General features: G+C 42.4%; 1 protein-coding gene across 2 annotated transcripts in view; it reads left to right on the top strand.

The window, feature by feature from the left end:
- The window catches only part of Rapgef5 (Rap guanine nucleotide exchange factor 5), a 230735-nt gene that overhangs the window by 127731 nt on the left and 76117 nt on the right, over positions 1 to 26887 (top strand). For both annotated transcript variants that reach the window (XM_036205803.1, XM_036205804.1), the window contains one exon: positions 994 to 1119. In XM_036205803.1, the coding sequence (XP_036061696.1) occupies positions 994 to 1119 (126 nt within the window). The remainder of the gene's footprint in view (positions 1 to 993; positions 1120 to 26887) is intronic.

Consider the following 26887-nt stretch of genomic DNA (forward strand, 5'->3'; position numbering starts at 1 on the left):
AGATGTTCAAGGCCAGCCTGGTCTACAGAGTGAGTTCCAAGACAGCCAGAGCAGTTACACAGAGAGATCCTGTCTTGGGTGTGTGGGGGCCGGGAGGTGGGGTTGACCCATGAAGCTTGAGTGTTCTTGAAAGCCCTGTCCCCATATTTGGTCACATTACTGAGTATATTCAAACCCTGTATGTTATATTGGGTGAATAAAGATTCAGTGGTTTTAACTAATCCTGCCAAGTTAACTTCAGGTTTCTTTATTAGATCATGCCTTGGTATGTTGTGTTTGTGTAAACCATTTAGGAAAGAATTTGAGTAGAAATAGTTTGTAGTCTTTTGTTAGAATGACTTTTTTTTCCTATTCTTAACTCCTAGATTTACCTCTTTCCTATTATTACTACTTAATACCTTCAGTATATAAAGAGATACATGATGTTTAGTGGGTTGTTTCTAAACGCTCATGAGTGCTTTTACTCACGTCCTTATAGTAATTTTCCAGTTGTGGAATAAAGGGTTTATCCCATAATCTTCTTGCTAACTGTATTTGTCCATGGAATGATCCATTCGAGCTAAAGAATTGGGAAGTTGTAGACTGTTATTTTTAGGACTCTGTATCACTTCACCCTTTTTGCCAGAGTGGTTCCTGGCTAACTTTCCCATGAATTTTTAACCTTTTGCTGGGCTTCGCTTATGTAACAGGAAACAGGCTGTCAGGAACAAACAAATACCAGCCTATCAGGCGCACACGTAGTAGCAAATGATTTAGTTTGCCCTTCCAGCTCTGAGTGGACTGATACATGCTCTTAGTTTGAAGTCTGTGGCATAGTGTCTGTACACTAAAATAACACAGATTTAACTTTGGAAAGGCAAAATCTTCTACAAAGGCCATGATTTAATTCAGGTCACAGGGAAAATGCACTTCAGATAAGGTGAACTTTGTGGTGGTGTCATGTCCTGGGACTGTGGATTTAAGTATATCTTCGCTTTTTCTCCAACTCTTAAGGCTGGGGTGATGTGCAAGCTTCAAGAAAGAGATGATATTGGACGTATTGAGCTGGTCCAGAAGCTGGCAAGAGAAAACTGTCAGTTTTTACAAACAGACAAAAAAGAACCAGAGAAGTATGAACAGGTAAGCCCCTTTCCTCTTGGGGATGTGGATTAGAATGGGTGGGGAAATGGTTGTATTTATGAAGGCGAGACTCTGTTATTTAGAATTGTTTAGGATTTTACCTCTGCAAGCAGTCTTCTCGGTGAAGACGATAGAGGCTCTGAACTCTTCAGCTAGTGGTTTTTGGAACTGGGTTTGTAAGAGAACTCTTCTCAGAAGTAAGCCATATAGAAATTTAGACAGCCATGAATGTATATCTATGATTCTGAGTTGATAAGCTTCCTAGTCTTACACTGTAAATTTTGTCCCATTAAATAATACAGAGAACATAGATTTTTTTTTTGAAAGACTATTCCAATGTACTTTTATGTTTACCTGCGTCGTGGATCTCATTTCCAAAGGAATGTATCCTGAATCACTATAAACAGATAAGGACAGAAAAACAGATTATAGCTGCTCTCACTGAGGGCGGGTCAGATGGAGACTTCCCAGTAGCTTCTGAATGCTGTGTTCCAACAAGAGTGACATTGTGTGGATACAGTGAGAGCTGGGGTAAAGGACGAGCTGCTTGGTCCCCTGAAAGCAGTTATTCAGCTGGAGCCTTGGAGCTGAGAACGCTGCCCTCAGGCCGGGAAGACAATGTAGCCACTTTCTCTTGCTGTGTATTGTGTTCCACTGATGTTGTTTGTAAGACTTCACTCTTACTGCCCAGGACTGCTCACAAAGGAGAACAGTTCCCTGTCTTTCTCTGGCTATAATTATTGTTTCACATTTTATTTTCAAACCCTGCCAGGGGAGAAGCTGCTGCACGCTTTTTCAGCCCCAAGTCTGTTGATACAAATGACAGGATTTTACTGAGCCAGAGATGGGTTGGGACCTTCATGGCTAGCTGTCCAGCTTACTAACATGGAATATTTTCAACAGTTTGGCTTAGCATTTTGAACAGTTGTTGTCTCAAGTGGTGAGAATGATAAGATAATTTTAGAGCCTTGAGACTGAACTGTTGCAGGGCTAAGCTATTGGCTTTAAAGTATAGATGGAAGATTCAGACACCTACCCTTTTGCTGAGTATTGTAGGAAAGTTCAGGTACTTGTTTAAGGTGTTAAAAGCACCCTAGAGCTTGCCTGTTTCTTACCCCATCAGCCTAATTCTTACCCCATCATATCCTTGGGATATTTGTATATCTCAATCTGTAGCTTCAACTTCTCAAGGTGCTATTTAGGATTCATTTTAATCGGGAAACCAGTAGCTTTCATTTGCTTTTTGATTTCAGAATGCACTGTGTGTCTTAACAGTTGATGGTGTGAAAACATGCTGTAGTATGAGGGTGTTCTTTCCTAGTTGTCCTTTAAACGAATGCTCTATCTTATGGGTGACAGCAAATGAGATGCATTGAACCAGGGACAACTTGAGATAGGACAGAGTGATTCAAAGCTAAATGGCAAAGTCTCACTCCACAGGAACTAAATGTAGGCTTCAGCCATGAAGAGCTCTGTGCTGTTCATAAGACACCTGGGTTGCCTTTGTTTTGTAATTACTTTAATCCAGAATATTATAGTCACTGCTAGTGACATTGTAATTCCCTCCAAACTGTAGAAATCTGAAGTTGGTGCTAGTCATTGGGAAGCCTTTTAAAGGAGCCAGAAATTTCAAGTGTGAAGATTTGCAGCTTGGCTTATGATTATTTTCTTTCTTGCCTTTAAACCTTTTGAAGTCTCTAAAATGGAGTTTTTAAGAGTTTTCACAGTAATGTTTTTTAGTTCTTGCATGAATGTCCTATGACATTCGCATCTCTGAAATGTTTGCATCTAAGAGGAAAGAAGATGCATAAACAAACATTGGAACTATGGCTTTTCCCTGTAGTTTTTCTCATCGAGCTTAGAGTAAGGAAAAGTGTCAGGGACCTTCCTGTCTCACTGGCAAATGTAAACTCAGCTGCAGTGTGGTCTCCATGTATAGGATAGCACCATTTGAGTCAGTCAGCACCCAGAGCTAAATCCGATGTGCTGTTTCATAAAGGAATGGCTGTATTAGGTGCCTATATGTTCTTACAATCATTATCTAAAACTCAAGCCTTCTGACCTTATTTTAACTGTTCATGTATTGACTCTCTGTTGTAACAAAACTTTTGCTAAGTACAGTGTTCATGAGCTTCAGTGTCTTTGCAATCTCAGGCCTGTGCTCTTGCTCATGGAAACTCAGTTGAAGCACACAGCACAGGCAGAGGAAACTGAAACTCACCAGTGTAAACCCAAGTCCACCGCTTCCTCTTCTGATTTCCACAGTAATGACCCAACCCTGCAATTGTGTACAGATTTCCTTTCTTTCATTGTTTTAAAATCCTTTACCTACCTCATCTACCTTTCCTGGCTGAAGCTAGGAGTGGCAAGATTTAAGTTAGAATCCCAACTGCCTGTTGGATTATTCTTTTTCCTCAGCCCTATTCTCCAGTTGCAGAACATCACGTTCTGTTCCTCTCATATGCATATGCCCAAACAGGGAAATAGCTTTGAAGGGTAACTGCTTGGGCATAGCATAGAGTTAGTAAACCAAAGCCCTTTGTGGCTCTTACTGTCCTATTACAAATTTAAGGGGTTAGAGACTTCTGAGTGGGCATTTCTAGTATTTTCTTAAAGTGGCAAATGCGATGATTATAAATTCATGCAATCATAAAAATGTTTCACTATGTGCTTATGCTGAGGTGTTTCAGGAGGGAAAATTAGAAATGTAATTATCATGTTTCTCGGGAATTACTGAGCGTAACTATTTTGTGGTAACTAGCTATAGGCAAAATTGAGCACCGCTCATTTCTAAGTGTTGATAATTAATATGTGAAGACTTAAACAAGACGACAAAAATGGGACTGTGTCTTCTAAACATTATGATGGGAAAATTAATGTTCAGTCATTAATTCTTTCAATAAATTAACCTCTTATATAGGCATAGAATTTATAAGTCTTAATTCTGTGTTTATGTCAGGAGCAAGCAGGAATTCTGCACTTGACCTTGGAGAAAGACCAATGGTCAGAGGGAAGGGCATGGCAGCGAAGAGCATTTTAGGCAGAGGAAGCAGCCACTGGTGATTCATGGGGAATGAGAAAGGGTGGGCTGAAAGGAAGGCTAAAATGTAGTTGTGAAAGACCTGGTAAGCCACCCCAGTGAGTTTAGACTTGTCTTTTTGGCAAAGGAGAGCCGTCAAGGAAGACAAGTGACATGGCTAGTTGTGGGTTTTGTCAGACTTCTCTGGCTTCAGTTCAGAGGAATAATTGGGTGAGGAAGAGGGAAATGTTGGCGAGAATCTTCTGAAGCCATTGAGGTCGGTCTGATGAGAGGTGTTAGCCTGTGGGAACTGAGAAGGCGTTGATGTTAAGATGTGTAGGCATGCAATGACAGAACTTGGTGATTGATAATTGGGAATGCAAGTTCTATTTTATATTAAATACTTTTGGAATACTGATTAATGTTTCTTGAATACGGAATAGAAATAAGTATGCTGTGGTTGGGTTTTTTGTTGTTTTTGCTGTTGTTGTGACTCGGGGTGGCTTTGAATTCATGGTCCTCCAGTCTTACTTCTCTGAGTGCTGGAATTATAGGTCTGTAACAGCATGCCTGGCCAGGAGTTCTCTGTTTATCACTTTTGTTTAACCCAGAAGGGTTTTTCACTTTGGGGCTTTGTTCCAAATCCACATGAGCTTTGTTTCTCTGAGCTGTGCTGAAATTGTCTGGGATCTTAATATACGTCCGGTTTAGTTGCCGGTTGGCTGACAGTGTGGACACCAGATAAACTTTTTCCCCCCAAAACAATCCCCTTGAAATATCTTCTTTGAAGAGGTCTCTACTTACTCTCCTCTTCTGGCTGCAGTGTGACTTGTTCTGTTTAGAGGTCTCTATTACGGCTAGGCTGCTTCTTTGGACCCATGTCTTCTGAGTTACTTTGACTAATACTGTTATTCTAGAATGTTCTCTTCATATTCATTCATCCATTGAAATCACCCCTTAGGCTGATACCATAGAGAGTTTAGAATAACTGTGCTGGATCCTGTTCCTCAAGAAGTTAATCTAGTTGCGAAGAAAAGACATTACGATGAACAATAGCCCTGCAGGAGGGATGCCTTGAGAGCCCACAGAGATTCCAGCTGGGGATACTGGATTCTCTCCATAGCAGAGATGAGATTTGATGTGGTTTTTAAAGTAAGTTTGGGTTGGATCTAAACAATTCTAATTGAAGACTACTCCAGTCTGATGGATTGGAAAGCTAAAGGCGAGGGTGTTTGGGTAGAGCTAGGCTGGGGGACTCCAGGGTGTGGCCTTGGGAGTATATCTTTCCTCAGCACTTGTCATTGGAGTAAGGGCATGGAGGAGCTAGGAAGCTCGGGGACAAGAGACATGGTGTCTCTGAGGAAGAGAGAATGAATGAGATAGGCAGCCCTGGAGAAAGGGGACAGAATGATGGGAGGTGGGGAGGCAGGAAGGAGAAGGCTGGGGTGCTTGGTACTCTGCACATTTTACATCATGAAACAGATACACTGAAGTTTCTGTGTAGACATGGGTGCTATTTTCTGGAATGCAGGTATAGTATTTATTAACCAGGAAACTGAAACGGTTTCTCTTGAAATGTAGCTTATGCTTTGTGTGCATTAGACACACCAGTGGTAGCTCCTGAACTGACTCCCCCAGTTTCCACTTGTAGGAACTGTATGTGAGCAGTTATTCAGCAGGACTTTCCTGAGGGGCTTCATCTCCACCCTGCCTCTTCCCACCCAGTTTTCTACAGTTCCTTTGTTAAGTCTGAGGACCCACCCTACTTCCTTCCCCTACTCCAGTTCACTCATAAGATATGGGTGGGAAGGGGACTTGGCATGGTCTGCTGCCTACCCAGGCAAAGCTCCCTGCCGCTCCCCCTGGACCGGAATTTCCTTTTCCCTGTCTCCTGCAGCCTCATCCTGGAATTCTACCGACGTCAAAGGGGTCCTTGTTTAAGGATTGCTGAGAAGTGGTTTATGAATTCTGACTGCTGTCCCTCTTATCTGACATGTTCACAGTTTGTGTCTATGACCTTATTTTAAAAGTAGGGCCAAGTGTAAGGTGGCAATCTTTTTACTCTATATAAAACACTCAAAAGGAAAATGTTTTGTCATACAGTTTATATTCAAGTTGCATTGTATATGTAGGTGAGAATACTTTCAAATACTCTCACCAGTATTTAAAGTTTGCCAATAAAATTATTTAAACCAAAAACTTCTTAAAGAGGAATAGAAATTAATAGTATAGTTGTTTACACTGAAAGCCAGACTTCAGATGTCATAGTTACTTCTTAAGACTTTATATTGCCCATCTATTTAAAAAAAAAAAAAAGTCACCACATTGAAATCATGTTACTTTTCTTGATAACAAGATTCTGATTTGGGGGTTGAGTTGGTATGAAAGCTATTTTTCATAGGAAATAGACTCCCTTGAGTGAATTATTTTGGTCCACTTTGAATCAGTATCAATCTGGCCTCAGAGTGACACAAACGGTCTGGACACAGAGTAATACAAAAAGTAGGAGATGGTAATTTTTGATCCCAAGAAGTTTGCAGTCTAGATGAGAGTAGATTTTGAACATAAAGAACACAAATTCTTTCAAGACCTTGTTTAGTGAAGTCTCAATAATTCCATTCTGCAGGTGTTGAGAATGAGGGGCATAAACCCAGCAAACACATTTCACTACTGCAGCCTTCCATGCTGTGCCACCTGTTTAGGAACAAGGCTTACAAGTCTGATTCACTCTGTGTGCTCCTGGAATTCTAAACTTTGTTTTTCTCTCTCCAAATGGCAGCTAGACTACCAATGTGTCTGGGGGCTATACCTCATGCTGTCTGGTGGAGCCATCTGCTCATTGACTGCTGTTATAGGTTCTCAGAAGTCCATTGCAAACTCTGCGCCCCCCTTAAATTAGTTTCAGTGTTTTTAAAAGAGAAAAATTTGTCAATTTTTTATTATGGTATTACATTTTTTTCTAAATGTGTCCAATTTAATTCTGAAAGCCCAGATAAGAAAATGGATCCTGGCTTAGTTAGCTTGATTTGTCAAACCTGTTGTCAAGGGATCTTTTTTTCAATGCTGTACAAGTGTTCTCTAAGTTTATTAGGTTCTTATATTATAAAACTAAAGTAGCCATATCATCTCCATCATGGCTAGGAAATAATTAAAATGATGTATAGGAAACCAGATTATTTTTCTTGGCTATTGTCTCCCTTACCCCCACTCCCATGGTAGCTCTTTCTAGAACCTTGACAATACTATAACGCTTTCCTTCTCCACCTCCATGCATAAGTGTTCTAAACTAATAATAACTCCATCAATACTTGATCAGCCATTGTCTTTTATTTAGGTTCATATTGGATACTTGAAGACAGACTATCATGGAAAAGATGCCCAAACAGATGGAGCCACTCTAAGAACCATGTACCAGTGAAGAAAGGAAAAAGCAGAGCTATGCAAGAGTAGAGAGATGGAGAAACCTATTCATGATGTGCCTTGAGTCACAGGGAACTGTCCAGACACAATTACCCTTGTAGAGCAGTTCCACAGGGGGATCCAAGGCTAAGTTCACTTAGTGGGAAGTGGGATTGCAGATGTGTGAACACTTTGAATAGAGACTTCAAGTAGTCAAGAGAGATGCACAATCTTCCCCAAGGAGAAGGCAGACTTTAAGAGGGTGGAAGAGTAGGGAGATAAGAAAGACTAGGCATTTTAGAGAGAGGAAAGACAAGCGTGATGGCCTAAGAGGACATGGTAACTGTAGGAATAGTCAAGTGTCCACAGCATTGTGTGCCTGGTAGAGATAGGGCCAGGTGACAAAAGACCTGAGGGTGTAGGACCTTGTCAGTTTAGCCTAGTGCTTATAATAACATGCTACTGACCTTAGGACACCAAGCTGGGGAAAACACTGAGCTCATGTGAAGATTTGTGAGTGAGAGCATTGGTTTGAGCATTTGAGATTCCTCTGCTAAAGGGTGGGGATGGGTTTGAGGGTGAAGAATGGGTCACATCCACTACTTGTAAAGCTGGCTTTCTGACTCCTTTCCCATGGTCTTCACTCTTGTTTTGCATGAAACAGTAACCAGTATGTACATTTAAGGTCTGAGGGGAAAGCTCAACTCTGGGGACTTCGGTTCCAGAGAAGACAGAATGTCTGTCTACTTATAGCACGGTTTCAATTTATTATCTTTTTCCCTAAAATATACCACTGCATTTCCACTTAGCTTTAGAAGGTTGACTTGACTTGGATTCAGCCTGGGCTTTGTAGAGGGGCATACATACAGCTACAACTAGGAAGCTTTTGTTGATGATCATCTGACATACACTCACTTAAGTGCAGCTCACTCTGTTGTATGTATGCCTCATATGGATTCAGGGAAAGTTTACGCGTCTGAAGTGATTCAGATACTTGAGTTGAGAAAGAAGAAGGAAAGGAATTTATAAAAGATTTTCATGTAAAATTCAAAAAACCTTTTTCTTCCTGCGGTGGGAAGTGGGTGGGAAGCAAAAATCCCATCTGGTATCTAGCAGCCCTAAATGTTGTGTTAAGATAACAAAAATAGAGGAGTGCTAAATATCCTAACAGAACATAACAGACTGTGGGCAAGTGTACAGTACACACTTTTCTAATAAGTCATGCTAAATATCCACATTTTTCTTAAAACAAGACTATGTTCCTATTTGCCATTACATGAAAATTTTTGTCTCTAACTTTTTGTTTGATTGGTTTTTGTTCCTGTCTTAAAGGAGAGCCTCACATGTTCTAGGCTGGCTTCACACTCTCTAGGTAGCCAAAGATGACCTTGAACTTTTGCTCCTTCTACCATGACGTCCTCTGTGCTGGGAGTGGAACCAGGGCTTTGTGCATGCTAGGCAGGCACCTTACCAACCAAGCTTCTTCCCCTGGCCATGTCTTTGACTTAAAAACTGTCTATTCTGTTATTGAAAATGAAAAGATTATTACTTAGATCTTTAGAAGTCAGTGGTGTGGCACTTAGGTTTAGCTAGAACAGATTGTGGGGTCTCTTTCCCAATGTTTCCTTCCTATATCAAAAGGTGGAGAAATAAGACATTGCATGTGCGTTCATTTATTATACATTTGTACACAATTATGTGAACAAAGTCAACAATCCTTTTGACAATCCTTTATAACTGTCTTCTCTGGGCAAGTTCCAGGACATGATTAAAGCACAGTGAATCATAATAAAAGATTAAAGGATCTTCAAGATCCAAGAAACAGTTGAGACTAGGGATGATCACAAGACAGTTACCACAGCAGGAAGTGTCTTCGGGCCAGGGGCTTTTGGGGGGCTCAGGAACAGTAAATGAGTCATAAGAGCATATATCCTGTGACCCCAAAGGCTGAGTGGGAGTGGAATTTGCCAAGGTAAAATTTTGACCTTTGTGCCACCAGAGAAGAGTGAGAGTGTCGCATGGTATAAGTGATTCTTTAAACTTTGCATGCGCTTTGCCTTGATCTGAATTTACTGTGATATTCTTATGAAGAGGGTATTAATGGTCCTCTATTGGTTACATGCATCATGAAATTCCAAACTGGATTTATGGTTGCCAAATGCTGTAAGTTTCTGCTCAGTGAACTCACTCTCACTGTTATTACAAATCCGAGATTGTGATTTTTTTTTTTTTTCACTGCCAATTGGAGCAGTGGAGTTTTCCTCTGAGAATTCCTTGCTTTGGAAGGAACTTTAGACGCCATGTGTTTGTGTTAGTAAGAAGCTGTTCCCTTTGTAAACTGGCCCCTGCTAAATGGGGTTTATAAGCAGTCACCTAAAGATGGGTGTTAAGTAAAATATAATTGATTGATTCTTTGGGAGGCTTGTTAATCACAGGAAAATGTTAAAATATTTCCATTGGTAATCTTTTCCTAGTGAAGCAGGTATCTTTAGCCTCTGTAAACAGAGCAAAAACCCTCGCTATTGAAAGCACAACAACTGAAACTCAGTAGTCTTGGTAGAGAGTGTAAGTTTACCCTAGGTGTTCTTGTATTTGTATTGTGGAGTCCTGGGTCAAGGCTAGCATAATTGAAATGGCCCTTAGTTCCAATAAACTGCTTCTGTTAAGCAAATTTCCCTTCTTTATTAGCAGTTACCCCATCAGAAAATTAGCATCTCATGAAAGCAGAAACCAATAATTTTGTCAGCAAAATATAAATGGGGTCATTCAATACTTCTCATTAAACACCCATCAGGAAGCACATATCCAAAAATTATCTCAGTATTAAAACAACACTCAGATATATCTGTAAAAACAGGGTGGGAAATAGGGTAATTGAAGCTATGAAGATTATTCTGTCCCCTCTAATAATAGGTGTGACTGGAATTTTAAAAGATGCAATTGAGTAAAAAGGCAGAGACAGAAGCACATGTGGCCAAGCTGGCAACAATACCTTCCTCCTGCAGGCTAAAACCCTGGAGGTGGGGAAGGAAGATTTTGAGCCTAAACAAGGTAGAATTCAAACCCTGAAACAAAACAGAGGAGATAACTTGGGACTGCAATGTAGCTCAGTGGGAGAGGGCTTGTCTAGCATGTGAAGGACAAAGGACTCTGGATTCCATTCCTAACAAAACACACACACACACCATTGATATCTTGATTTGCATTTAAAGAATGTACTTGAATGCCAGGTGCTTTGTACGCGGAAACCTTTGATGACTCCTTGAACTATTAAATGCCATATTCATTGTAACTTGGCAAGTACATCTGACTTTTATTTTAAAGTAGATCCCATTTCTCTCCAAGTCACTAATAAAATTCCTGATGTTACTCATAATCTTGGCATACTAGGGAAGTTTGCCCAGACCTGAGAAAATTCACCACACCCTGGAGAGATCCTTCTTCCTGGAGACCAGCACAGTTCTAAGTGCATCCACCATCTACAGCTGCTGTGCTGTGCCCCTTCCCACCACCTCTGTGGTTTGCCACTTTTGTACCTTAACTCTGATTTACACCTTACATTGTACATATGGCTAATTGGGGATCTCTGTGAAGGAATGCAGTAAAGGAGTGTCTGGTTAATCCAAACCTAAGCTTTGACATTGCTTCTGTGTGGAATAGAACAACCAGAAATGGTGCCTTCTCATTCTGAATACAGAATGACAAGCTGGATGTCTCAGCCTGGTGACCCTGTGGAGGGACAGAGGGTTGGGTATACAAAGACTTCTATGATGAGCTGAAGTATTCCTTAGCTGAATGAAGTGGGCCATAGACACTGGGAATTGGGAGCCTTTGGTTACGGAGCCGTCTTCAGGCAAAGCCCTACATGTGGCAATCATTTAGCTACCTACCACACATAAAATTCATATTGTTGAAGCCCTGCATAATTTTTTTAGGATTTATTTATTTATTATGTATAGTGTTCTGTCTGCACATATCCCTGCAGGCCAGAAGAGGGCGCCAGATCTCATTACAGATGGTTGTGAGCCACCATGTGGGTGCTGGGAATTGAACTCAGGACCTTTGGAAGAGTAGTCAGTGCTCTTAACCTCTGAGCCATCTCTCCAGCCCCAATTTTTAATGTTGGTGGTTTAAACCTCTTTCTTCATGCATAGAGGCAAGGTTTTTAGAGACCTGGTGATACTGGTTTATTATTGCCTCTGTTCATTGATAGAAACAGTGGCTGAGCACTTGTGACCAAGAATGGAGCAATCAAGATAGAAACAAACAAGATATGACTTGAGCCAGAAGGCACCAACACTTGGTGAAGGAAGGATGAGAAAGCAAAGCAGAGCAGGTAAAGATGGGCAGTAAATACAGCAGAGAGGAATAGGAGAGACTCCCAGAGGGAAAAGGCTGTACTGTGGTAAGACTGTTGTCTCCAAAACTGCCTTTTCTCACGTGTCCCTAAGACATTGGCACCTTCTCTTTCACTTCCTTGATATTAGGACACTACTCATAAATGATGAAGATTCCAAGGTGGTGACACGTTGTTGCTACCTATCACCATTCCTGACTCTCCAATTTTCTAGCTATAAAAATACTCCCAAATACCCTTTTGTGTGTCTTAATACAGACCTGGACTTCGGTTAATCAGTCTCAATCTGTTCTGAAAACAAATCCCACCTGGAGGAGATCTAGGGATGTTTCATAGTGCAGAATCAGGTATAGGGCAACATGTCAGAACTTAAGGCACATTTCTTGTATTTTTGGTTGTGAGCCTAGGCTTTAATGGCTGAGCCTTCTCTCCAGCCATTAAGACACATTTCTTAATGATTGAAAAGTACCAGTTGAAAAAGTAACGTATGAATTTTGTAGGGGATTTAGAAATGATAGACAGCTACAAGGAAGTAAGGAAAAGGTTAGTGACAACTAACCCCTGCTCCTCTCACTTCCCGATACCTCTAAAATGTGCACGGGGAAGTTTCCTCAAGAGTCCATGACACACTGAGCTACCTTTCCACTTGGGGGAAATATGTGTTCCAATTACACAACTGTATTGCCCAGTTCTACAAAACTCTCTACCCATGCTGTAAATAGTACTTTCCTAGAACAGGTACCACTTCCTGGCACACAGTGTGGTACTCCCTTCGCGTTTTGGCCCAGCTGCTTTCCATCAAAGCTTGTACTAATTTTTACTTAGTCAGCAGTATGTGAAAGCACTTGTTCCAGAATGTCGTCACTCTTTGGAGGATTCTCTAAGGTCTTTGACGAGTTGCTGGTGTGGTTGGGGAAGAACAAGAAATACTATCTTGTTCGACTTCACATTACTTTTTTTATAGAAAAGTTGAATACTTGTAACTTATATTAATATATTTCTCTTTCTTTTTAATTAACCCATTTGCCTCCTTGGCCCATTTTCCATTCATTTACTTGAATAAATTCTTTATAAAATACTACAAAATGTTGTAGTATTGGGTACATGTATTTTCCCCGAGTTCATTTTAAAATTTGCCTTTTAGATCAGAACGCCCCTCCACTTCCAAGGCTAGATAGATACACAACCTTATTATCTTCTAGAATTGCCTTTTATATTTAGGTCTTTTAACATTTCTCTGATTTATTTTTGTAATGTAAAAGTCAGATTTCTTAATTACCTATCACATATATAAGTTTATTTCAGTTAATTTATCATTAGTATAAAAACATTTATTACTTTAGAGAAATTGAAAATCTGCTAATCAATCTTCCAAGTTAAATATTTTGACTATACATTACATGGTTCCTTTCCTTTATAAGCCTCATTTCCCCATTATTAAATTAAGATTTAGAGATCTAGGATTTCTTTCCACTCTAAAACCATCCCTCCCCACACATGCACATACAAACTCAGTGGAATCTATACTTTGGAGTGTTGATTTTTTTTTGGGGGGGGGGTTACCATTTAATAATGGCCAACAGTTGATTGCTCAGGAAGCTTCCAGTAGCCTTTTTCCCCCTCTAATTGAATATGCCTCTCAATGCCAAGAATCATTCTGTTCTTTCATGTTCTAAAAATAGCTAGAACTTCTAAAAATTTATTGTCAAATGCTGTTGCTATGAGATGGTTGCCTCCTCTGCCCTAACCAGCTAGAATTTGTCTGCCTTATCAGGTTATTAAAGCCATATTTTAAGTCAAGTTGTTAAATATTTGGAATTGTTTTTCTGAGTTCAGAATGTCCTGAAGAAGACAGTGATCTAGAATTCCTAAATCTTGACAAATAGTAGATCTTAACTGAACTCTTGTAAATACCAACCAAGTAGTCTGGTTATTGCTATCAGCCCAGTTCCTTTACTGACCACTCCACAGCACCATCTCACACTACTGTTGTTCTAAAATACAAATCACCTATATTCCCAACATGTCAAACTCTCTAATGAAGAAGTTACTCTGTGATCACGACCCCTCTGTCTTATTTGAACTTCTATCCCCAGTGTTGGGCACTGGGCTTTTTGTCAGTGTGTGGAACTGGAACTGTTAGGGAAGGCAACTATGGGTGATATGAAATGTTTCCCAAGTTCAAACACTAAATCACATCTGTGAAAATTCAAAACTGTATCAGTGCTAGGATTCCAGTAGATTGGAGAGTTCACATTTTAAATAAAAAGTTTGCCGTCTTCCAACAGCAAGATGGCTCAGTTGGCAAAGGCACTTGGGGTGCAAGCCTGGATTCTGGTTATTCTTCTGTTACTGTGATAGAACACTCTGACAAAAAGCAACTTTATGAAGAAAGGGTTTATTTTGGCTTACAGTTCCTGAGGGGTATAGTCCATCATCGGTGGAGGCAAGGCAGGGCAGTATGAGGCCAATCGATCATATCTTATCAGCACACAGGAGACAGCAAGTGGACAGAAGTGGGACCAAGATCAGTTAAGCCTTAAAGCCCACCCCTAGAGACACACTTCTCCAAGCAGACCACACCTCCTTAAAGGTCCCTAACCTTCACCAGCAGCACCACCAACTGGGGACCAAGTGTTCACTCAGCACATGAGCCTGTGGAAGACATTTTTCATTCAAACTACAAGTGGTAACCTGAGTTTGATCCTAGAATCCACATAAGAACTGAAAGAGAATCAATTCCACAGCATTGTCCTAATGCTCACACACATGTAACCATGGCTCGTGTGCCCATGCACATACACTGTACCTGTAAATATATACACACACAACTGTTTGTTTGTTTTAATTAAAGTTTCCTGTCTTAAGAATCAGCCTGGACATGGGAAGCAGAGAGTCAGGAGCCCCATCACTTACAATTCGCAGTTGTGGATAAGGCTTTGCAAGAGTTAGACTTTGGCAAAGAGTAGACACGGCAATCATGGGTTACTTTTGGTTTGTATACAAGGATTTTGGCCTTTGACACTTCTGGTGCGTATTAATGTTCAAGAAAAGAGGCTTTTCATCTGCATTATCATGTAAATCCATTTCTTTTCAGTCCACCTTTTTCTTCTCTCCACAGCTATCTCCAAATTAGAAAAAGATCAGAGAGCTATTCCTCAGGCATCCAAATGTGAATAGGCCTTATTTTAGCCCTTTCTCCTTCCTTGTACCTCCTGGCATCTTGGTTTGTTTGCTTGCTTGCTTCCCAGAGCACACCAGCAATATGTCATTGCATTTATAATTCTCTTAATCAGTTTTAATAGCAACTTTGTGTAGTTGCACAGTACACACATAATGGCAAATTGTTCTACTTACTTTTTTCCAGTCTTGTCTCTAACTGTGAAGTGCAGTTTCTGAGATAGTTACTATACAGACTAAAAGCAAGCGTCCCTAAAAACACCCAGGAATGTACAAAATATGAAAAAAACATGAGTGTTTACTTAAGATGCCTCCTATCGCCTCACGCCCATTCCATGTGATCTAGCAGTTGCTATGGTAACTAGGAATTTTTCATTTCATAACTTGCATAAATATTGAGGCTGCCCTTTTATTGCAGCTTTGCCCTCTCTAAAGCTAACATGCATGTGTGTGTGCAGACACACAAAAACACATTCTTGTCCATACAAGGCAAACACAGTGTTTACACACACACACACACACACACACACACACACACACACACACACACACGATTTGAAGAGTAATAAGAGGTCCTGGCCTTGACAGCCTTCCAGTTTTAACATGCTTTACAATTACTGTTCTTATGTAAGTTTGAAGGATGCTTCAGTTTGGTCTGACCAGAGAGAAAAACTAGATTTTTCAAATAATTTAAGTTTATAAATTATGTCTTCACTCAATTAGGAGGCATTATCAAGGGCTTCTGGGGTTTGGACTCTTTATAGGAGTAATTTGGAGGGAGCAGCCAAAGCCATTGGGATCAGTGAAGGTTGACCATTTAATACAGCTCTGAAAATTTATACCATCATCTTGTTACTCAGATTTCATAGGCATCTATCACACTGCTGCTGAGAATTCTTCCAAACCCAGGGTAACAATAATATCTGCAACTAGACTGTAGAAACTTTTTATAGTCATAATTAGTGTAGCTTTTTCCCTCATCTTTGGGATGCTAGTGAAGTATCTGTATTGACATTTTCTCCTTGGAATATCTTCACACACACACACACACACACACACACACACACACACACACACAGAGAGAGAGACAGACAGACAGACAGACAGACAGACAGAGAGAACGTTATTTGGGAATTCTTGAAAGCTAAAGGGTGTTGTTTGTTTGTTGGCTCTTTTGTGGGGACCACCACCCACCTCCCAAATAAATCACATGTAGAGGCTTATTCTTACTTATGAGTGCTTGGTTTCTTTCTTGCCAGCTTTCCTTAACTTATTCTGTCTACCTTTTGCCTCTGGGCTTTTACCATTCTCTTCTGTAAAATTTACTTTTTGGGGGGGGGGTAGGGTTCGAGACAGGGTTTCCTCTGCATAGCTTCTCACCTTTCCTGGAACTGGCTTTGTAGACCAGACTAGCCTCGAACTCACAGAGATCCGCCTGCCTCTGCCTCCCAAGTGCTGGAATTAAAGGCGTGCGCCACCACCACCCGGCTAAATTTTACTCTTACTCCATGGCTTACTGTGTAGCTGGGTGGCTGGCCCCTGGAGTCCTCCACCTTCTCTGACTCCTCTCTTTTCTTCTCCCTCCTCCACCTCTTCTAAATATTCTCTCTGCCTGCCAGCCCCGCCTATCCTTTCTCCCGCCTTGCTATTGGCCAGTTCCTTATTAGACCACCAGGTGTTTTACACAGGCACAGTAACACAGCTTCACAGAGTTAAGGGAATGCAACATAAACAAAATAACACACCTTAAAATAATATTCTACAACAAAATGGTTTTTCTGTGACGTTTATACTTGTCCTTTTTATAAAAACCTCCATAGAAACTGTATATCATATTTATTCATAATTTGCCTTCTTAAGAGTATCCTGGTTAGAAATGAATTTTATATATATATATATATATATATATATTTCTGTGAGGATATATGAAGAGGGCGGTAGAAATAAAGGCTGCTTTCAGTACTGGCCATCTCACTGTTAAAACCCTCAGCATGAAGGAATCCAGAGAACAGCATCTGGAGTTAGTATGGGCTGTGAGTTGAATGCGTTCCCGTGTTCCAAGGGGATGGATATGGAGTTCTTCCTCAAGGATCTTGGTCATCGACAGTGTTTCCCTCTTCCTCTCTCCCTATGTTAGGACATACTGAAGAATCCAGGGTGGATCTGAAGTTCTCCCTTTTCTTCTAAAGTACCTCCAGATAGGCCCCTAGTAAGGTGTGTGTGTGCGTCCCTCCCTCCCTCCCTCCCTCCCTCCGTGTGTGTGTGTGTGTGTGTGTGTGTGTGTGTGTGTGTGTGTGTGTGCGCGCGCACGCGCGCGCTTGCATTCAAATACACAGAAACTGCAGTGCCCTCACTGGGCCTTTGACAAGATCTTTGAAGGGATGCATGCCAAGATGCTGAAGAGCCCCAGTCCTCTGTGCACAGGTAGACAGTGGTTCAGAGAGTCATAATGACTCTAGTGACGACAGCTGACATCAGGTCTGATTGCAGCTGCGTGGCTCTTTGATCCCCACACAGTTCACACTTGAGTTTACTGTTCCCTTGCAGATTGGCAGCCCCCATCTCCCCCTCTAAGATGCAGGCCATTAACAAACTCCTGAAATTTAAAAAAAAAAAAAAAAAAAGGAAGCGTTAGAGCCCTGAACTTGCTCAATTGTTAGAATTTCATTTCTAGAAGTGAGTGCTTTTTAGCAGTTGGAGGTGGAGGGGTACAGTGATTGCCAAAGAGAAACAACTGGGCTCTTCAGCAGGAGTGGCGCAGCTCATCACCCACAGTCCTCCTCTAGCAGAGGGTATTGGGCCTTCTTTTCCCCTTGGCTTAGTAAGCTATGAAATTAACTCCTGGGATGTTCCTATGTCTGTCAGTAGCTCGTGTAGTACCAAAGGCTGTGCCCACCACTGCAGGATGATGGTATTTGTTGTGTTTCCATAAATTGCCATGGTATTTAAATATTCATATAGATGGATGGAATTATAGCCAGTCTCAGAAGGAGTTTAGTAACACTTGGGTCTTTTTTTGTTTTTCAAGACAGGGTTTCTTTGTATAGTCCTGGCTGTCCTGAACTCCCTCTGTAGACCAAATACAGAGATCCACCTGCCTCTGCCTCCTGAGTGCTAGGATTAAAGGAAGGCACCTGTATTTCCCAGTTAACACTTAGATCTTATGTAGTGGAATGACATGTTCTTCCTATATAGTTTATATGGTTTTTCTGTTTTGAGGGGTTTTGTTTTACTTTTGGTAGAAGCTTTCTCTGTTTCCAACACTTAGCTTGGATTTTTACATATGTATTATCCCATTCAATACAAGGAAACTAATCCTCAAAGAGATTGAACCACCTAACCAAAACCCAGCCTTCCAGTAAGTGGTAAATCTAGGATTGGAGCCCAGAAATACCCATTTTTGCTTTGATATGGAGTGAATTGATATAATTTAATTCAGGCTATAACTTCTTTGAAGAAATATCATCTAACTTTTACGTGATTAATCATTGATTATTACCCATGAAATAAGGAGAGATGGAGCATACCTCTGGCACGCATTTAGTGAGAAAGGCTATGGTTAGGAGTGCGGGTTGTTAAACACCTTAAACTTATCTAGTCCCTGATGATTGAAAGGTAGTTGAGGTGGGGCTATGGTATGTCTTTGCACACATCACCTGTTTTAGCGCCTTTGAATCCGTGGAGGGGGGTACTGTCCTTATATTTCAAGTGATGCTTTGGAGTTCGGGAAGTATGACTTCTTTCAGCAGCATATCTTGATAGTCCTTGTCAAGACTTGGTTCTGCATTAGGACACGCCCTATAAAGCCCTATCCCCTCAGCACTGTTTGACTATTTATCTCCACCCATGATCCTGGCTTCTCTCTAAGGACCTCTCTGAGTGACAAGAGGCTCAAGGCTCCCCAGACTCAGAATCCAACTTGGTTTCAACAAAATCTATGCCTATGTCTTGGACTCAGGTTGGGTCCAGCTAGGCAGCTTGGTTCCTAAACACAGGTGAACAAGATCCTGACTTTCTGTTCTGTGAGCTTCTAACTGGACCCTCTCAGTAGTTCCTATGGAGCTAGCCCTCTGTTCTCTTTGTGGCCTTGACTGGCCTGCCATCCCTCATCTTGAGCTTTTGGATGTGTAGTACCACCACCCAACTCTACTCTGGCTGATGGTATGACACAGAAAACTAAACACACTAAGTCCCTGTTCCGTGCAGCTGATGTCTTCATGGAACTGGCTCTCCTATTGCTCCTCTCTCTTCTGCCCCCATCCTGATTCCGAATTCTGGTCATCGACCAAGAATTTCTATACTGGGAAAAGAGGGCCTGCTGGGATGTACTTAACAACATTTAAGCCTCTGTGATAGAAAAAAAAAGAACAGTAACACCTGTGTGATTGAGTAACTTCTCAAATGTCACATGGGAGTGGAGTGTGAAGAAAGCTGTAGGTGCTGAATGCAGTAATTAATGTCAGTACTAGACAAGAATTAAGACAAGCATGTAGGATTGGAAACACTAGCTACCTACTCCAAAGCTTTCAGATCTTCTAGTTGTTCTCTTGACAGCAGGAAGTGGACACCATGGTGACCCTGGTGGCATACTCTGAGTTGGTACATTGACGTTGTCTCTGGGGACTGGGAGGTGTGGAACCTGCTAGTTGTTTGCTCTCTGCTCACACCCTATCTTCCCTTGCAGCTTTGCTGTGTGTAGTAGTGAGTCCTGCCTCCCCACCCCCTGTGGACTGGTCACCTGCGTTCTCTTTCCCTGAATGGGACCAGGTCAGTGGGAGGCAGAGCTCAGGCTGCAGCCCATTCCCTTCAGCCTCCTTTGTGTCTGACTCGTATTTCTGTCTCTGGCTCCAGTCACAGAGCTAGTCAGCCCTTTCCGCTGTAGCAATTAGCGTTCTTTGTTATCCTGGGATTGTCACATCATTTTTGCATGGTTTCCTCAAACCTGCCCGCTTGTCTGTAAATGGCTCCGTCATGAAATGCCCTCAAACCTGCTGGCTGTGCTTCCCTTTTCAGCAGTGTCCAAGAGGATCCATCAAGCCGACTCATGATGAAGACAGTGACTTTGTATTTCAGGGTGTTATAGTTTACCTCCTCTCTCCTGCACCCATCTAACCTGCCAGCATAGTAGGCATACAAGCTACATGCAGCTCAGCATCAAATCCCTACACTTGCTCTAGATTTGGGATTCTTAGACACCTTGTTTTATATTACTGCTCTTAGGGGCAATAAGATCTAATGCAGTTCTTCCTTAGCAACTACCAGCTGTCTACCCTGGTATGATTATTGGTTTTCTGTTTGGTCAAGTTCTGTAATACACCCCTGTTTGCTTTCACTCCTGTGAAAGCCACACCTTTTTTTTTTTTTTTTTTTTTTTTTTAGGTTTCGTGAATTTTGGGATGATGAATTCAGTTACAAGAATTCGGTTGCATAAACTTTAGTTTGAGTTATTAATTTAATGTGTGTTATGTAAAAATAAAGAACTAATTATCATTATTTAATTACTCTTCATCTGCTAGAGCAAACTGTATGAAGATGAATTTTTGGGCCAGTGCCTTTGAGTTCTAGAACTCCTTTCCTTTTCTTTTCTTTGTTTTCTGAGACAGGGTTTCTCTGTGTAGCTGTTGTTGCGCCTTTCCTGGAACTCGGTAGCCCAGGCTGGCCTCGAACTCACAGAGATCCGCCTGCCTCTGCCTCCCGAGTGCTGGGATTAAAGGCGTGCGCCACCACCGCCTGGCGAGTTCCAGAACTCTTAATAGCTTGCTTGACCCCAGTAGACACCTGCTTTTTCGGTCTTTTCCTTCCTTTTCTCTCTCCCCTCTCTCTCCATGTCGCGCTGGGATGAACCCAGGATCTACTTAGTAAGTGGGACCTCTGCCACCTCTACCCCTTAGCCTTTGTTTTGATGAGTGTCATCTTTCAGCAGTATTTTTGTCTTCATACATTTAAAAAAAATCCTGATTTTCATGAGGGAAAAAAAGATCATGAGATAAGTTGTCAGCAAAATCTGTGGAGCTTGGTCTCAGACAAAGCTCTCTTTGGCCTGAGGAACGTTCTGTTTTATTTATCTCCCCAACACATACACACACACACACACACACACACACACACACATATTCACACACACTCACACACACACACACACTCACACACACATTCACACACACTCACACACACTCACACACATATTCACACACACTCACACACACACACATTCACACACTCACACACACACACCCCACACACACATTCACACACACTCACACACACACACATTCATTCACACACACACACACATTCATTCACACACACTCACACTCACACACACACTCACACACATATTCACACACACTCACACACACACATTCATTCACACACACACTCACACACACTCACACACACTCACACCTTGATAAGAACTGTAGTTGTGTGGTACCCACATTTACAGTACGAAAACAGATGTGGGTCCTGGTGGTTCAGTTTGCTGAGCTGTGTGTGGATTTCCAGTACAAGAGGTGAAGAATGTCTCACTGCTAAGTCTGGTGCCTTCCTCCTAGTTGAAAAAGCAACACTCTGGACTTCTGGGAGAAAAGTAGAGTCAAGACAAATGAATTATATGAAACTTCAGCATTGGAAAGAATGAGAAACCTCTCTTCGCGACCCAGATCATCTCCAGGTGTTCTCCAGTCTTGCTGACAGGTCTGACTCATCTTGAGAGAGGTCTCATTGCACCTCTGTTTGTACAGCCTGAAAATGAGCCACACTCAGCCTCTTTTATCTTGCCACCCACAGGTGGAAAATTACCTGCAGCATGTCATTAGTAATCCCAGACTCCCTCACTCACAAGGCTCAGAAGCTCCAAGTGGAAACAATGCCATGCCTTTGGTTTTCCTCCTATGATCTTGTCTTGGACATCCTGGCAGTTGAACCAACCCCCCAAGGCATGTTTCTCAGGCCCCAGAGGCTTATTTGACTCCAAGAGCTTGTCAGAAAGCCTGTGTGCACAGGCTCATAGATGCATTGTTACTTGTGTTTACTAGTTTCCACAGTGCCGGGAATTGAACCCAGGACCTTATGCATGCTAGACAAGCACTGTGCCACTGAGCTACAGCACCAACCTTCACCACCACCACCACCCCTTATTTTTTTCTTTTTGAGACAAAGTTTGCAAAACAAAATCAGCCATTTAAAACTGGACAATGCCTAGCTAGTTCTTGATTCTATTAGGGCAAGGCAGCTTTTGTATCAGGAGCCCCCACCTCTGCTAGACTCAGCCTTCCTGGCTCTGGGTCCACAGGTTAAAGAGTCAAAAGTGCCCCAAATGCACTGACTTCCTTTCAGTCCAGTCTTTGCTAAGTATGACCCTCTTTCTGCTTTGGTCCTTGCCTCAGTTCCTATCAACCCTCATTTCCCCATACTGTGGCTGGAGCTTTGCCTGACAGCAGTTGGCTGGATTGTGTACTTGCACCATACTAAGTACTTGTCAGCCCTCCTCTTCTCTTGAAATGTAATCCCTCAGGTGGTTTTCCAAAGCCAGCAAGCCACTCAAATGTAAATACTAACTATCTTGGCAGTTCTGAACTTCCGATAAGGCCCGGACACACCTATTGCCTGACTCACCGAGCAGCTCTTGGCACCAGAGTGAATCAAGCTTCTGGGATCTCTCAGAACAGAGAACCGACCATCTTAGGGTTATCTGTGCCTTGACCAAAGACTCTAGAGTACATGGAGCCTGTGTTGAATGTCAGCTTTGTCAGCTTCCCGCTTTGTGTTCCAGCCTGATCAGGTGACATTTTCTCCTGGACCTTCAGCCTCTTCCTGTAGACTGTGGCTTTTCATAGTGTTTACTTTACAGGACAACTCTAATGATTATGTGAGATAATGTGCATTCAGTCTTCAGCTTTGCTGGCTAAATGGTAAACCCTCAATAAATGTATAGGCTTATCTGCCTGGCTATGGCTGAGTCTTCCCTGTTGTCCCATTCCTAAGGGTCTTTTTCTCAGATATAGCAATACCATCTCATTAGTTCTGGTGCTCTGCTTACCTTTACTGCAGTGTAAGCAAATTGTGTCAGCCATTTGTGATTTAGTAACTAAAAATTACATGATGTTTCACACATCAAAAAAACATATCCTAAGTTACCTTTAAAAGTGACTGTGTCCCAGGGCTATCTCCCACGGGTTTCCATACAGGCTTCTCAAGTGAAGACCCCCACATACAATGAGAGCAGGTTATTCTGAGCTGACAAGTAACTCCTGGGCTGTTTTTCAATGATCCAGGTTCACAAGCAGGCCAGTTCTCAGGTTAGCTGGTCTTTTTGAATGCCTCATTTCTATTGATGGTCAAGGAAGCAGAGTGGCTGATGTCATCCACTTCCAGGGTAGCCTGGTGCCCCTGCTGAGAGGAACACCTCCCAGCAAAGAATCTCCTCTCTTACCCACAGCAAAACACACCACTTTGAGATTTCAGGTGTTCTCTTGCCTTTCACTTTGAAATCCACATTTATCCATCCAACCTTTGTATTTATTAACTTATTCAATAAATGTTCACAGGGCAAGGATAATGCATCAAGATCAAACTGATTGTTAAGGGTGCAAAATAAGGAAAGCGTCTGCTGCAGGAGAGTTTACAGTTTGTGGAGGACAGGGACCCTGTATTGGATGCTAAGTGAGAAAGGTTCATGTGGTTCGCAGAGACACTCAGGAGGTCAAGTCAGTGGCTTTCTGGAGGAGGGGATTCTTGCTGGGAAAGGGTTAGGCCAGGGCTGTGTGATGGAAGGATGCCCTGCAGGCTGTTGGCTGTAAACAACGTGCTTTTAAGTTAGTGTCCTGATTGCCGTTCAGAAGCTTGAAGGGAAACAGCACTGGGACATGTTCTCGTCCTAGGACTTGGTGCTGATGCTGCCAGCCTAGGTGACCATGAGGAGTTTCTATCTGTAGGTTCTCTCAGGCTGTCCCGCATCCGGGATGATTTTAGAGTAGTGGGTCATGTGAGAGGTCATCTGGGGAGGGGGAGAATGGAGTGTAAAAAGCCTGTCATCCAACATGATCATAGCCACCTGCCTCTTTTGTTGATCGCATGAGGAGACACTGCCATTTAACGCTCGCCTTACAGATGTTGTGATGCCTCACCTCTTAAATATTAGTTACATGGGGACTTGGTTTGCTAGCATCCCAGCACATGCAGAGTGGGCACTCGGAACACTTCAGTTCAAGACATGTCCTGTCAGATGCTTAGTGCAGAAGGAAAGGGTCTGAGTGGAGGGAGTGTGGGAACCTCACCATAAGGGTGACCTTGAGCAATGTCAGGGAGCTGGAATCCCTCCTTGTTTGCTTGCTCATGGATTTGCATGCTCAGTACATCCTTATCAAGTGAACATCATGTGCCTGGCCCTGACCCGTTCTTCAGAAGAGGGACAGAAGGCACAGTCCCTGTCCTTGGAGCATCGTCATTTAGTGGAGAACAGACAGTAGATAACCAGAGGTCATGTAGTCAGATGATGGGTGTTAGAGTAGGATGTTTTTGGACATCTCATCTGAATTGAGGGAGCCAGTGCCAGGAGGCTTATCAAAGAAACCAAACCTCCTTAGATGAGGTGATAAATCTGAATTCCTGTATGTAAGAAGGTTCTCTAAGCTCTCAAAGCCCATCTCTGAGCCCCCGGGTTAGGGCTGTTACAAAGCGTGTGCTCCTAGGGGCACCAGGATGTGCTGCACAGGAAAAGCCAGGGGCTGCTTTCAAGGACACCTGGGAAGGGAATTAGGAGTAGTGGAAAAATCAAGCTAGGAGCCATGACCTTCCAGCAGACTGAGAGATGCATTCCTGACCACTTTTTCTTGGTCATACTGTGATGCACAAAAACACAAATATAACCAGAAACTTGGCTCAGAACAGTAAAACTAAAGCCTGCTAAACTGTGTGCATCACTCTTCTTGCCTTTAAAAAGATTTATCAGTATATTTACAACTCTATATTTTCATTCTGGAGAGGAAAAAAAAGACAATTATCCATGTGAATAAATGAAGAAGAGAACACTAGTTTCATACAGAAGCACAAAAGCTAAGCATGATCACAGAAGGTAATCTAAATCATTGGAAGGTTGTTGCTCAAATTCAGGATAGAAGTATAGCCAAGCTGAGTAAATATATCAACATTGTTCATCCAGAGAATGGATCAGGCAAAAGGAACTGGGGGACTTAGTAGCCCTCTCCGTGTTCTTCCAGAAGGCTCTTTGCAGGAGGTCATGAGTCTCCCAATCCAATTACCCTCTTAGGAGGCAGACTCCCCTGATGTCAGCTGAGGACTGCTTTCGACCTGCTTTTGTGTTTGCTCTTCTTTCTCCAATCATGTGCCCATGTTTGGAACTGTGATTAGTCCACTTGGCAAGTTGCTAGAGCTCCTCATTCCACTCCTGAAGTGGGAATGAGAACTGGTCTCTTCAGATCTGGGACTAAAGTGTGTGCTAGGGGGCAAGGACTTTCTCTGAAGATGTGCACATTGGGCTCAGCACCATGCACAGAAGTAGAAAAGAGCGTGGTACCTCCTGGAACTTAAGCCATTCATACCACCACCCCACCTCCCAAAGCCATTCCTCACTCAGGGTCCATGCCACTGGCTTGGTCCACTGGTCCTTACTGTAGGATGCTTGGGGGATTCTCCTTGGGGGATTCATTGTCTGGCTTCTGCCTTCCCACGATGAGCCCCATTTCCTGCTATCACTGACAGAGATGCTTGACTCTTAACACTTTAAAGATGAATGCTTTTTCTCCATAACTACGTAACTACCATCTCCTTTCTCACTCATACCACTGCCAGGGTAGTATACAGACCTCATTTCCCCATCAGCACCTTAACCAGAGACCACTCCTGTAAGAACCACACCTGCCAGTCTGAAGTAGGTTTATTACTGTTGTGTAACGATCTTGAGACTTCATGCTCTTGAGGGGCATCCTGGGAAGAGAGTTACTAGAAGGTTCCCTGAGGACTTGGGGAGAGATCCCAAGGAAGTGAGGCTTTGCTCTGGATTACTGTCTGGAAACTAGGGTAATTCTGTAACTAAGTCTTATCCTCTCTTCAGAGAGTACAGAGCATGGCAAAGCTACCACTGTCACTGAAGGAAGAGCAACATGTAGCAGATAAGGCTTAGGGGGTTTGTGGGTTGAACAATATTCATCCTTTGTTCAGATGTAATGACTAAATAGCTGTGTTTTTGTTTTTGACCCGTCCTGATTCTCTGGTGACCCTATCTAATGTTGATTCAGTTCAGTGCCAGGGTCTAAAATCTGGGGTGAGGGGAGCACTGTGTCTCTTCTTTCTGTCCTCTCACTCAGCTACCGACACGGAGCACTTTTGTGACCATGTGTCTGGGATGGTGGGGTGGTTTCCCTACCAACAAGAAAGATGGTCAGTTCTGCAGTGATCCAAGCCCAGTTACCCACAATTCAACTGGATCCCAACACTGACTATCCAGGAGTCGCATCAGATCCCACAGGCTGAGCACTGAACTCTATAAGACTGCCCCAGATCTTGTTGCCAATCACAATCTCTGGGTTATTGTACCCATGCTTCTGCTCTATTGCTATAAATTGGAGTTTCCACAACCCTCCCCCTTTGGCTCAATTTGATTTTCTAAAGTGACTCAGGAACCCAGGAAAACACATTTACCAGTTTATTGTAAAGAATATTTTAAAGGACACAAATGAAAAGCAAAGAAATATGGAGGACAAGGTTTAGAAGGGTCCCAGGTACAAGAGCCCCCTTCCTGTGCAGCTGGGATGCTGGGACAGGTAGATGAACTCTTATTCAAGAAACCCCTT

The sequence above is a fragment of the Onychomys torridus genome, chromosome 14 (assembly GCF_903995425.1).
Source record: "Onychomys torridus chromosome 14, mOncTor1.1, whole genome shotgun sequence".
In the NCBI taxonomy this organism is placed as follows: domain Eukaryota; kingdom Metazoa; phylum Chordata; class Mammalia; order Rodentia; family Cricetidae; genus Onychomys; species Onychomys torridus.